Source organism: Glossina fuscipes, unplaced genomic scaffold (assembly GCF_014805625.2).
Source record: "Glossina fuscipes isolate IAEA_lab_2018 unplaced genomic scaffold, Yale_Gfus_2 26, whole genome shotgun sequence".
Classification (NCBI taxonomy): domain Eukaryota; kingdom Metazoa; phylum Arthropoda; class Insecta; order Diptera; family Glossinidae; genus Glossina; species Glossina fuscipes.
Genome location: NW_023998421.1, coordinates 7,041,824 through 7,053,948, shown reverse-complemented (window position 1 = coordinate 7,053,948; position 12,125 = coordinate 7,041,824). Strand labels below are relative to the sequence as shown.

General features: G+C 33.6%; 1 protein-coding gene across 1 annotated transcript; it reads right to left on the bottom strand.

The window, feature by feature from the left end:
* Positions 1–4,803: 4,803 nt before the first annotated feature.
* LOC119635450 lies at positions 4,804–11,511 on the bottom strand. The gene is made up of 2 exons (XM_038030261.1): positions 10,360–11,511; positions 4,804–5,597 (listed from the first exon to the last, which is right to left on the bottom strand). Exons 1-2 carry the CDS (start codon positions 11,471–11,473, stop codon positions 4,804–4,806), a joined length of 1,908 nt encoding a protein of 635 aa, XP_037886189.1. The 5' UTR covers positions 11,474–11,511.
* Between the last annotated feature and the right edge of the window lie 614 nt (positions 11,512–12,125).

Genomic DNA, 12,125 nt, shown 5'->3' with positions numbered 1-12,125 from the left:
TCCTTACCGACAACACTCCACACTCCACTCACGACAACACTCCACCTTAGTGACTCCGACGTAATGGCAGCGAGAGAAAAATCCGTCGCATGGTGTTAAACTTTTCAGATTTTCTTTGCGTCTCGGTGTAGGGGAGCCTTTAACTGAACGTTCCCCATCTAATTGTCAGGTTTTAGGAAATGCAGCGAGTCCTTGGCCTTTCCCTAAGATTTACGAATGGACGGACGAGAATCAGCCAATACTTGATGGAATACCTAACGAGTTTTTCATAAATGGAATGTAAAATACTTTTAAAAACTTTTGCCCCGCGAAAATTGGGTAAAGGTAAACACAACATAAGCCCTTCGTCCAGACATTTTTAGATTTCCATCAAAATTTCTGGTGAATCAAAGAATTCGTTCAATTTCATTTTAGCATTTTCCAAAGCATCAGCAAGTTTAAGGTTTGTCCTGCATTGCGAGGCAATTATATAATCAAATGGAAAATATGGAAGTCAGTTAATATCTCAGTTTGTTGCAATGATAAATTGTTTAAGTAGAACGACAACGACAACGACAAATGTAACAATTGCTCGATTTAGAAGAAAAGTCTAATATGTCATACAAAATGAAATATCATTCATCATACCCTGCCTTAGAGTTTTGACACCGAACAAACATATATTTGATGACTGCCTGAAATCCATGCAATAAATTATAAAAAAGGTACAAATAAACGCAAGTGCAAATGAATAAACTTTACAGTATGGTAGTGAAAATAATTTCCATTTAGATGAAGGAATTTGTGTTCACTACTAGACGGCTTTTGAAACCGGACTACATATGCGCCTTTATATAAATACTCTCTGCAATATAATAAGTGTTGCGCCTTTGTATTCATACATTTGTGGCATTCATTTAGGTTGGATTTACATTTGCTACAAACATCGTCAGCTAACCATTTTTATTAAGGTCGATACTTTTCAGCCGAATCCAGACAAACTTGGCAACATATCCATACTACACTATGGATATGTTGTCACAACTCTTATCTATAGAAATGCGTAAACAAACATAGTTATGTTTTCTCCTCAAACGATACATTAGGAAAAGACGTTTAGGCGCAAGCAGAGGCAAGGCTACGTAGTATCCATGAGTTTATGTTAATTTTCTGTATAATTGATTTTTCTTCTCCGCAGCTGTATGTGGACGTATGTTTGCATTTATCATTTCTCGAGCGATATGATTTTTTCATTAACATAAAAATAACGCATTCGTTTCACAACTTCAATGAATAATTTAGAAATCTTTAAAGTCAATTCATCTGTCCTCACGCATTTATGAATGAAACGTGGGGCAACTGGAACGGGATCACGTCAACAGACGAAAGAATGGGTGTTGGTTTAATATATTTTTTGAATAAACTTTTTTAAAAAAGTTTTTCAAATCAACGCGTGAAGGGGTTTCGTGCTTGGGTTAAAGAGCACCAAATTTCGTCAAAATTTTGAACCATAAAGCGAATGCAAAGGTGTACAGCCAAACTTAAAAGGTAGATAGGAGCTCTTAAATAGATTCAAAATATTGTTCTGAAACGATCGGTGATGCGTCTCTTTCAAGTCTTTATAGACTTAAGAGGCACTCTCTACGATAGCTAGGTTAATATTTGCAAAATTCTGTGCTTAGTCGTTCTAGGCGTATTGGGGTCATCTCCAAACCTAAGTTGCCTTTTTCATAAATTTTTGGATCGATTTTGGCACCATCGGCTAATGAAGATTATATATGTACTTTAAATTGAAATGATATAACTAAATTGTATAAAAATACCAAATAAAAACGCTATAGTCGATCACGGCTATCATTAAATAACCTACACCTCCATACAATTGTTCACATAAGATCTCTTGCAAACGAAGCCTTACATGGAAAGTGGCCGAGAAAGTGGTTCAATCCGCGACATTTTCAACAGCGTGCAGCACATCGATAAATATCAGATTTCATCAAAATAACTCAAAAATTGCGGTCAGCAGATTGAACACAAGAAAATACGACAGATAGCAGGAGTCTCTCGGTGTATCTCAAGTCCGCACAACTTAATATATTTTGTTGCTTCGCAAGCGGTGTAGGGTGCAAAAATGTACATAAACAGAGAAACGTATGCAAACCTATTAAAGTATTTCGCATATATTAACAAATAAAAAAAAAAAAAAGATTAAATAATTTTTTCGTTTTAATTTTAAAAGCATTTTTCGAAAATATAACAAAAATTGATGTAAAATTTGCGACTATCATAGTGCCACATGCTTTATTTGAAATCTGAATAGCATATAAAATAATGCAAAATTATATTACAGTCTCAACTCATTCGAGTGGAAAGATGTTTAATGTGATTAAGTGTATTTTCCTGTTTTTTGATTTTTTTTGTTTTATGTTTATAACGTTTTTCTGAATTGAAACAAAAGGCAATAAACGGATAAACCGTCACTTTATGATCGCTAAAGTGTAATTATTGACGGGCACTTAATTGTATTTTATAGTCTATTGTTGCTTTTGACATGAGCGATGGTTTATCTGATAGAAAATAATTTAAATGAAAGTCAGTCATTATAATACCATGTAAATGATGTGAGAGAAAGCCTGACATGTAATTGTGCATTGAATGTGATTTAAATGATTATAGAGAAACAAAGAAGAGGCAATCTTTTAGGGATGATGTTCGATATCCGTGTTAACGGAGATTCACGCTAAAGCTCTTATCCATATATTTATCCTAACGGTTCTTAAATTTCCCCTGAATATCAATCAATAATAACAGAAAGGAAGCTTCAGCGGCCCTATAAAGTTCATGTATTCTTGATCAACGTCAAATTTTAAATTCGTCAATCCTTCTATGTGATTTCTGTGTTAAGCAATCGGTTCATATGATGTTTACAACACCTATTCCTCATTTATATAATATTCAGCTGAATGTACAACTCTTCGCATGTACCGAGAGAAATATCTTACTATTCAAATTACTGCACTAACACATAAATGTGTATCGTATGGAGCATACGTGCAATATGTTATGTACTGATCAAGACTGGCACATTTGTTGCGTTATTTATGTGCGTAACAGGCACGCCGATTATTTACGTATATTATGAAATTTACATTGTTTACTTTATCAAGTTTTTATTAAATCAAAACAAAAATTTACAATCAATAAATATCAATAAAGAGGATTTACATTGTATATCGCTTTTATTATGTCTGGCGGTAATACAAGTGAAAACATTTTATGGGACGTAGTCCACCATTAAATACCCTACTCCACCTCGCTTAATACTGTTACTAATGTAATGATTTTTCGAACTAAGGTGGGCAGTAATTCGATCCGAACCATTTTCAACAGCGCTCGTTCTTCGGCTAAAACACGTCCGTCTATCGAATCCCATTAAAATACCTCAACTATTGTGAGTTGTAGATGGACTACAAAAAAACAAGGCGAACAGGGAGACAGACAAACTTAGATCGATTCAGAAAGTGATTCTGAACTGAGTGGCACAATAAAAGGCGCGTCTATCTTAAATTCGTCTAGGTGTTGCATGCATCTACACAAGCTTAATACACTCTTGTATTAGAAATGGTACAGTGTACAAAAAAATATTTTGAAACATGAAAAGGAATGAGAAAAATAGTATTTGCTATAGAAGGAATATCTGCAAGTACACGACACCCGATTAATACTTTAATTCAATTAAGTTATATTGTTAAAATCGATCGTTTCACATAAGTTATTGTGGGTAAGTATTTGGTATTTTTCGTTCTTTGCTCTAAGTCTGATCAAATCTTGGCAGTCAATACTGTTGTCGTTGCGATCAGTTTAGTTAATATGAACCGAAAGTATTGGACTCATATCAAACCGAAACTATGTCGACCTGATATACATTTATAAATTTGGCAAATTTTAAAGAGGCATTTTGGCTCGTTTACTGGGCAAGATAAGCTTTTTTGCTGTAGATTATTGAATAGAACTTGGCAGAACTTTTAATGTAAAGTCGTTTGTATTTAGTCAGTTTTCCGAAGCTGCGCAGAAAGAAATTGCTTTCATTGTATTCGCAATTTTCAATATCAACCTGCGTGCAAGAACTTTCAATATTTTTCATAAATTTAAAGCCGAGATCTTTATTTTTACAACCACAAAAAAGTTTCTCTAACCAAGAACACAAGCGAACAACTAGATGGGTCGACGTGGCAAGCACAACGATCCTAAATTTATTAATGACAAAGATAAGTAACACATTTTGTTTTTTTGGATGGTGGCTTTAATTGGACTGAGCCAATAATTAATGTGACTTACATGTCCATAGGGCGGACATAAAACAAAAAGTTCTTTCATATGAACTTAAAATTGCATATAGGGTAGGACTTCGAACATTTGCCCGAGGCGCTCTAGTTCCAATTTTATATACATTGCATTTTGACTTTGACACACACTTGTTTTGCAAACATTTCTTTAAGCGGCAAATACTTGGGAATTAAAAGACAGTTTGAAAAGTAACCCCTTCCGCCAGATTTTATCAAAGACGTTTTGCGCACCTCGAATACAAATAATAATTTTAATTGGGGACCTCATCACATAAAGGAAATTCTCTTCAAAACAGAAATTATCCAACAAGCCGAAGCCGAAGCCGAAGCACTTCAACAATTACTTCGATGAGAAAAAGCATTGAGAAATCAATTTAAAAAATTATTGCGGCTGTTTATTTTTACAAAATAATAAGACGTTTCTCAAAAGCTTAAGACCAAAACATATATCAATTAGAAATTACTATAAAATAAGTAATCATGTTTTAACGCTGCCGTAACTTAATACTTTCTCGTTTACATTTCTACAGCCCGATTGAGCTACGTCGATTGTTAGAGTTATTCTATTGAAGTCTTCTGGTTTTAAATTGATTTTTTCTACTCTCATTTCTCTATATATGCAATCTTTAAGTTCTTTTTCGGTAAATGCATTAAAATTGACTATATTCACGAGCGGTAAAGATTTTGTGAGAAATTTTTGTTGCTCTTCTCGCAGATATTCGTCCGAACTTAAATTAAATACGTAGAAAACGATAATCTTCTTATGCTTATTAACTGTTCTCTTAATTAATTCACTAAGCAAAGGCACTAAGGCGTGATCACTGTCTTGTAGGTTTTCTATAATCAATAGATTACGCCCACAATCCGAGAATTGCTGAATAATCATTCGAAGCATATAAAATTTTTCAGCTTCATCTCGTACGTTCGTGTTCCAAGCGTATGTGTGCACATTATCAGGCCATGGAAAGTTGGCGATCAAGCTGTTTACTACTAAACTTTTGCCCACACCAATCGGACCTACTAGCGCTACAGAGTTGAGTGTGTATTCATTGCGTAAAGCTATTTCAAGGTCTTTTAAAGCGACTTCTTGATGAATTATCCAATTCTTTCGAATGCTCGTTAATATTTTCCCGGGATTGATGTCCTTTCGGGGATCGCAGTATTTGGAACCGCCATTAAAGGTCGCGAATCGTTTGATATAAATTCGAAAGAGTTCTTCTAGAACTTCTTTAGGATTTTCGAAGACTAAAGGGTAGCTTTTCATATACGTATCTAGAAGGAAAACAATTATTATGATGCTCACCAAAAAACAGTTAATTTTTGCAATATGAGTGGAACACATCTAAAGCAAGCAAGATGCCTTAATTTTTCTCTTTTGAAATTCTATAAAAGAAAAAGATACGCGTTTCAATTTTACTGCAAAGAAAAAACTCATCTTTATTGTCTTTTATCGCATTTACATTTCTGCCAGAATTTCCAGATTCCTGTTGATCGACTTCCATCATTTAATGTGCTTAAAAGTCAATTTTTCATTTTGGCAAATTAGAGGGATTTCAAATTTATTTAATTAAAAAATTTATAAAAAAATGGAAAAGAATTTCATAAACAGTCCATAAAACTACTACAAAAATTTGATCTTAACTCAATTGATTAAAAAAGGTCAGCGTTGTCATAATAAAAAATGTTTTATACCAAAAATTAATTGAATATAAGGTTCCTCAAATTTTTTCATTTTCAAAAACTTATTTGATTCATATGCATGCGAGTAGAAGAAAATGTTAGTGTTAGAGTTTATCACTTCAAGAAGTGAACTGGAGTATACACTGGTATAATGTACCTGTGTTTGTCTACTGATGACTGATCCTGAACCACTAGACATACGATAACCATTTAAACCTAGAGAAAACAAAAAAAAGTGTCCTAATGAGGTTTGTTGGAAACTATTTGTCATTCACACTTTCTATTACGCAAAGCCAAAGCATTATTTAGTAAAGGATTGAATTTTTCGCTAGCAACATTCACCCATTAAAATTATCATGTCCTACTTCAAGATACGACTTTTTTTAATGCTCACTTTTATCTTATTTATGCTCGATTCAAAAATTACCGACGCTTTTTTTTTTTAATTTTCCCCTCATTTTTTTGTCGAAACGTTTGCATCGCCCAAAGAGAATCTTTAAATCTAAAGTGTATATGTGTATACGTTTGTCCACCTGGGTAATATCTGTGATAAGCATTCTTTTAGTCGCAAAAATTATCGGAATATATCGGATTCAAAATCGGCAAAAACTTCTTACAGAGAGTCATGGATTAAATCAGTTAAAGGGTACTCCTATCATCCAACGTAGGTTGAAAAAATCTCTGACACACATTGAAAATTCTCATTTATATTCTAAAGAAATGATGATAACAAGAAAGAAATTTAGTTTCCTTTACTCCTTTTCGAGATGAAAGTGATGGATACAAAATATTCTATTGTAGCGCAATAAAATTTTCTCATTCGTTCGTTTTTTTCCTGTTTTTAAAAAAGTTTTCGATCAAGAGTCATTTTAAGAAAATGTAGCATTAAGTCTTTAAAAGAAATGCAGCAATGCTCGGACATTAAGCAGACTTATCACACATACAAAGGAAATGTCGTTTATAAATGTATAAGGATTAATTAAATAACATTGCCTTCGCAACTTTACTTGATATAATCACGTTTTATCACCGCTTTGCATCTGATTGATTAAACCAATTTATTCAGCTTTTTATTCCCGCATGTTCACCGATTGAAAGGACATTTAATTATAAATTACTTAAATAATTACATGTGTTCTGCAGAATGAATTTTTCGCACTATTTTGATTGTCGACCTTACGCTTTAAGGCAGGTGTAATCAACACTAATTTAAAGTAGCGAATAAATCAATTACGAAATACTCCAACGACTGTAAATAATTTATCGCACTTAAGCATACTTAACGTTTCAAAGAAATCGTCGCAAGTACGGGTTTTATTTAAAAATTTTCCAGTAGCATAAAATTAATATCTGTTGAAAAAATTTTTGCATTAAAAATTACCTCAGTCTTTATTAAAAAAGGTTCAAAGAATTTAGCTGACCTTTTTCTGTCTTTTATGTGCAATCGCATGTACACTTTTGAAGTAATCAATTTACGTCATTACTGCTTTAAATGATATTGATCCTGTGTTTGTCTTACTCACAGCATAAACTGGTCTTGACACTTTAATGCATTATCACGCTGTTACTCACTTTTGTGCTTTCATTTTCTATACCCGTTAGGGAAGGATAAGAAGCGCATTCGTTTTGTCAAAATGTTTGCAACATCTAGAACATAGCCTCACACACCCTATATATATATATATATATATATATATATAATATATTTGATTAGCATCAAATTCTGAATTAATTTAAGCCCACTTGTCTGTTCGTTTTTGCTGTAAAAATTCTCCGGGAAGAAAAGTGAAGCTATTGGTTTTAAATTTGCGGGAACATAAGAGGTTGTTGCACGCATATTGCCATTGGAAATCGATCAAAGGACACGTCTGCAGTACCACGTAAACTGAGAATATCTCTGTCTCTTAACGGGAAAGAAAATTGGTTTTTAGCTCATTACTCACAAACCCCAGCAGACAAACCTACAAAGATTTGGACATGTATTTTTTGGACGATGCTATAGTATCTGTATAAAAATTGGAAAAATCGGTCGCGCCTACCCAATATTTTAGTATATCACAGTTTCATCTTTTGTCAACGGCCAGAAACTACTTTCAAAAATCTCAAAAAAACTCGGTTCCATTGTCTGGCCATTGGTCATCGTGCCAAACATAGTAATATCTGTGGTAAATAATATATCATTCGTAAAAATGAAGGCATCCTTTTCGAATTTGCAAAGGAGTTTGAAAATGAACCAAATCGACTCAAGGATACCCATGAGACCTCCTTTGCCTTCCGTGTGTTTTTCACCCAAGACATAAATTTCCATGATAAAGAAAAAAAATTAGCCACGCCTATTCAATAGCGAAAGCTATGAAAATTTGGGTTTTTCGCTTTTCTCTTAGTCTTTTTTATAATAGCAGTGATAGACGGAAAAGATTTGTTTCGTTTAGGCTTCCAAGAGTATTTTTAATGTTAATGAAGCAATTATTTCGAGTGGAAGACGGGGAACCAAGGATGATATTACGAGCGATACAAATTTAATATTGAGATAACGGGAAAGCGGTTCCGGCATGGCTTTGACTTCAGTGAAAGTGTCAATACATGTGAAAAAAGAAGATGGACCGACAGATAGATGGATAAAAGGATGGACAGACGGACAAATAAACTTAAATCCATTCAAAACTTGATTTCAAGCCGCTCGGTAATGTAAAAGAGGGCCTTTCTTAAATCCACCTTGGCCTTATATCCACCAAGTGTGGTATGTATCACAGGGGACGTAGCGTAGAAGAAGATTCAGCCAAGCAAAAAGAAAGAAAATTTTAAAGATCAACTTATTTCATTTAATATTTCTATGCACCACATCTTCTATAAACAATGGAATAACAAATGCACTTTATCGGAATATATTTGAAAAGTAAAAAAAAAAAAAAAAAAACCGACTTTTAATAGAAACACAAGCAATTTGCAACAAAACTTTTCTAGTTTTCTAAATTGACAAAAGTTAACTTTGTTTCGTTTTCTTTCTTAAGTGCTTATCCGTAATATTTCACGCTTTGTTTCAATTTGCTTTTTTTTTTTACAATGCAAACTGAATATTTTTATACTGGCTATCGTTCTTCACACTCTTTAAAAAATCTTTATTCACACTTGTTTGTATACTTTAAGAATTTATTTTGTCTCGGAATAAGGCTTTATCAAGTTTCACTTGATTTATTCGGTTAGTTATCTAGTAAGTTTGTTATGCACATTTGCAAAGCTTGCACTTTGGCACTGTAGTATTTTATATAGTCTGTTATGTGCGTATGTATTGACAGGTTTCTCTTAAATTCAACAAAACAAATTCGCAGTAAAATAAGCTCTCCCTTGTATTTTGAAAGAAAAAATTTAGTTATATAAAAAACTAAGTTACAAGTTATTTTTGTTTTTCCGAAGATGAAAAGTTTTCTCATTTATATGTTTTTCTTTATATATCAAAACATGTGCTTATCGCTAGTTGAAGTTTCAGAGATTATCTTAGTGTATTCGTCGAGTAACGTTAGATATTAAAAAATAAAGAGTAGTTATCTTCGGGTTAGAACGAATCATTCGATATCTATTAAGAAATCGTAAATAAAAAATTGGTTTCTCTCCAATTAGATTCTAAATCGATTTCGACATGTCCGCCTTTTCGGTGCACTCAGCAAAAATCAAGTGAAAATTATGCTTCATAAAAAATTGCCGTAACCGAACTAAATATTTTATACCAATTCAGAATGTCGAAATACTATTGCTCTGCGAGTTTCCTCAAACAGTGTTGAAATGGCAAATGGCCGAAGTTGGCCGGTTCGAAGCATTTTGCTCATCCGTCAAACAACACCCGTTTACCAAATTTCATTAAAATATCAAAAAAAATTGCGATCTATAGGTTGGACATACAGACGGGCAGACAATCTTATATCGATTCAGAAAAGGTTATAATAATGCTGGGTAGTAGCAAAAAACTTAACATACTATGCACTATAAGTTTTGTAGGGAATAAAAGCTAATAGTGAATTAAAAGTCAAGGGCTCTTGGTATGACGTAATACATCAAAAGTTTACAAAATGAAATATTTCAGTACTTTTGAGATGAAATTTTATGTGCCCTTTGCTTCATGGGATTTCGGATTACAATCATTTTATTGGCACATTACCTGTGCCAGTAGCTGGCACAGCTCTGCATTTTTGTGAATCCAATTAAAAGAACTAGTTTCCAGCGCACTTGTTATTAACAAATTATTTATTATTTTGTTATCATACAACAGATTTTTTCTATATATTCTTTTTTATTCTTTCGTGATATTGTCAGTAAACTAAATCAATTTGTATTGTACGTAAACGCGGAAAACTGTTACGCGCTTCTTGAATATCATTGTCATTGCAGTCGAAATTAACGATATGTAATTCTTCAAGAGCAGGAAAATATTTGCTTATATCTAGAAGGTCTGAAACGGTGGGTTTTTTATATCTTCGACAAGCCTTGAGATGAAGTTTGATTAATTCTTTAAATGTACATTTTATATTTAACATCTGAAGGGTCTTAATAGGAAACCAGCATGACTTAAGTGTTTTAAGTCTTTTTAAATTACTTATGTTCGGTTGGGAGCGAAGACAATTTATGTCATGTAGGATGCAGGGTGCAGTCAGAACAAGGTGGCGCATATGGGTGAGCCGCTGAAAAACGCTATACATTCCTTCAGTTAAATCGTCAATGTATGGGTCAAATATTACGCGCTCATTGTGGCTGAAATGCAAATCAAATTTTTTCAAATTCGGCAATCGCTCAACCACTACGGGAAGTGCATACCCGCTCAGAGTTACGCCAAAAATCTTTATTTCAGTTAGCTTTTTATTCACTTTTAGGACTATACTAGCGAGGAGGTCTGTAGGACTGCAACGCTGACTTAATTGCAAATTACGCAAATTGCCGCTCAAGGAGTTTAGTTGTTTTACAGTGTTTTTCGTTATCTCGTTGCACGTCAAGTGTAAACATTTCAAGGAGGTAGCCCATTTTCGTCCAATTAATTCTAACAAATCATCATCGACACTGTCGTTACCTAACATTATTGTTCTAAGACGAGTTTCCTTCGGAATATTTTCTAATATAGTCCTTTTGGCTTCTATAGTAGTACATCCTACATCTATATCTTTCAGTTGAGTAAGTTTTTGAAATGTTTCTATCAATTTAGATTTTAATACCAAATAAGTATGGACCCCAAGGCGTAACTTGAGCCAATGTAATGAAGATGCGCACATTGCTATCATGTCTAAGCTATATGCAACGGAATCACTAACAGCTACGTCCAACTTTTCTAAATTTGCTAGAGATAATTGATTCGATCCGACGATAGTCCATGTTAATTGACATACTGAAAGCCTGTTATATGGCATTAATAATGATTTAAGATTTGAAAATTTATTAAGATCCGCCCGTACGCCTCTATCGTATCTCAAAGATGACAGATCCATATCCCTCAGCTTCGGTAAAAGGTTGTCAAGCAGTAAGAGAATTGAGATTTTAAAAAGTTTCAGTCGAACAATATCTTTGCCTAAATGATTGAAGACTCTTAATAAAAGTGCGTGCTGCGCGTTGTTGAACTGGAGCAATTTGTCATCTATCTCATCACGTATCTCAACACTTTCATATTTCAAACTTTCATTCTCCACAAGATCGCAAATATCCTCCAAGTTTTGGCTGGTAATGACCAATTTCCCTTTACGCTTTAGTTCGGCGTGACCCAGCTGGCGCCAGTGTTTGCAAACTAAGTGAACTTGCAGTAGATCTCCATACGACAAATTACCGAAAATCTTTAACCACATTTCATTGGGTAATGTGGGTGCGTTTATATTGTTGTCAGTCTGCATATCCGGAAAAGTGTCCGCCACATCCTGAAATAAGTGAGTGAAAAAATTATTAAAATATGTGTGAATGCAATTTTCTAAACGTGCCGGAGAGAGTTTTAGCAAAATTTCAGCAAAAATGTATTAAACCATAAAACTTATGCCTAACATGCTTATGCTTATTAAAGATGTTTACATTGTTCGTTTCCTTCGTAACGTATATTAACTTGTTCGCTACCAGTCGTCACATACATCTGATAAAGCCGTTCACATATTTGTA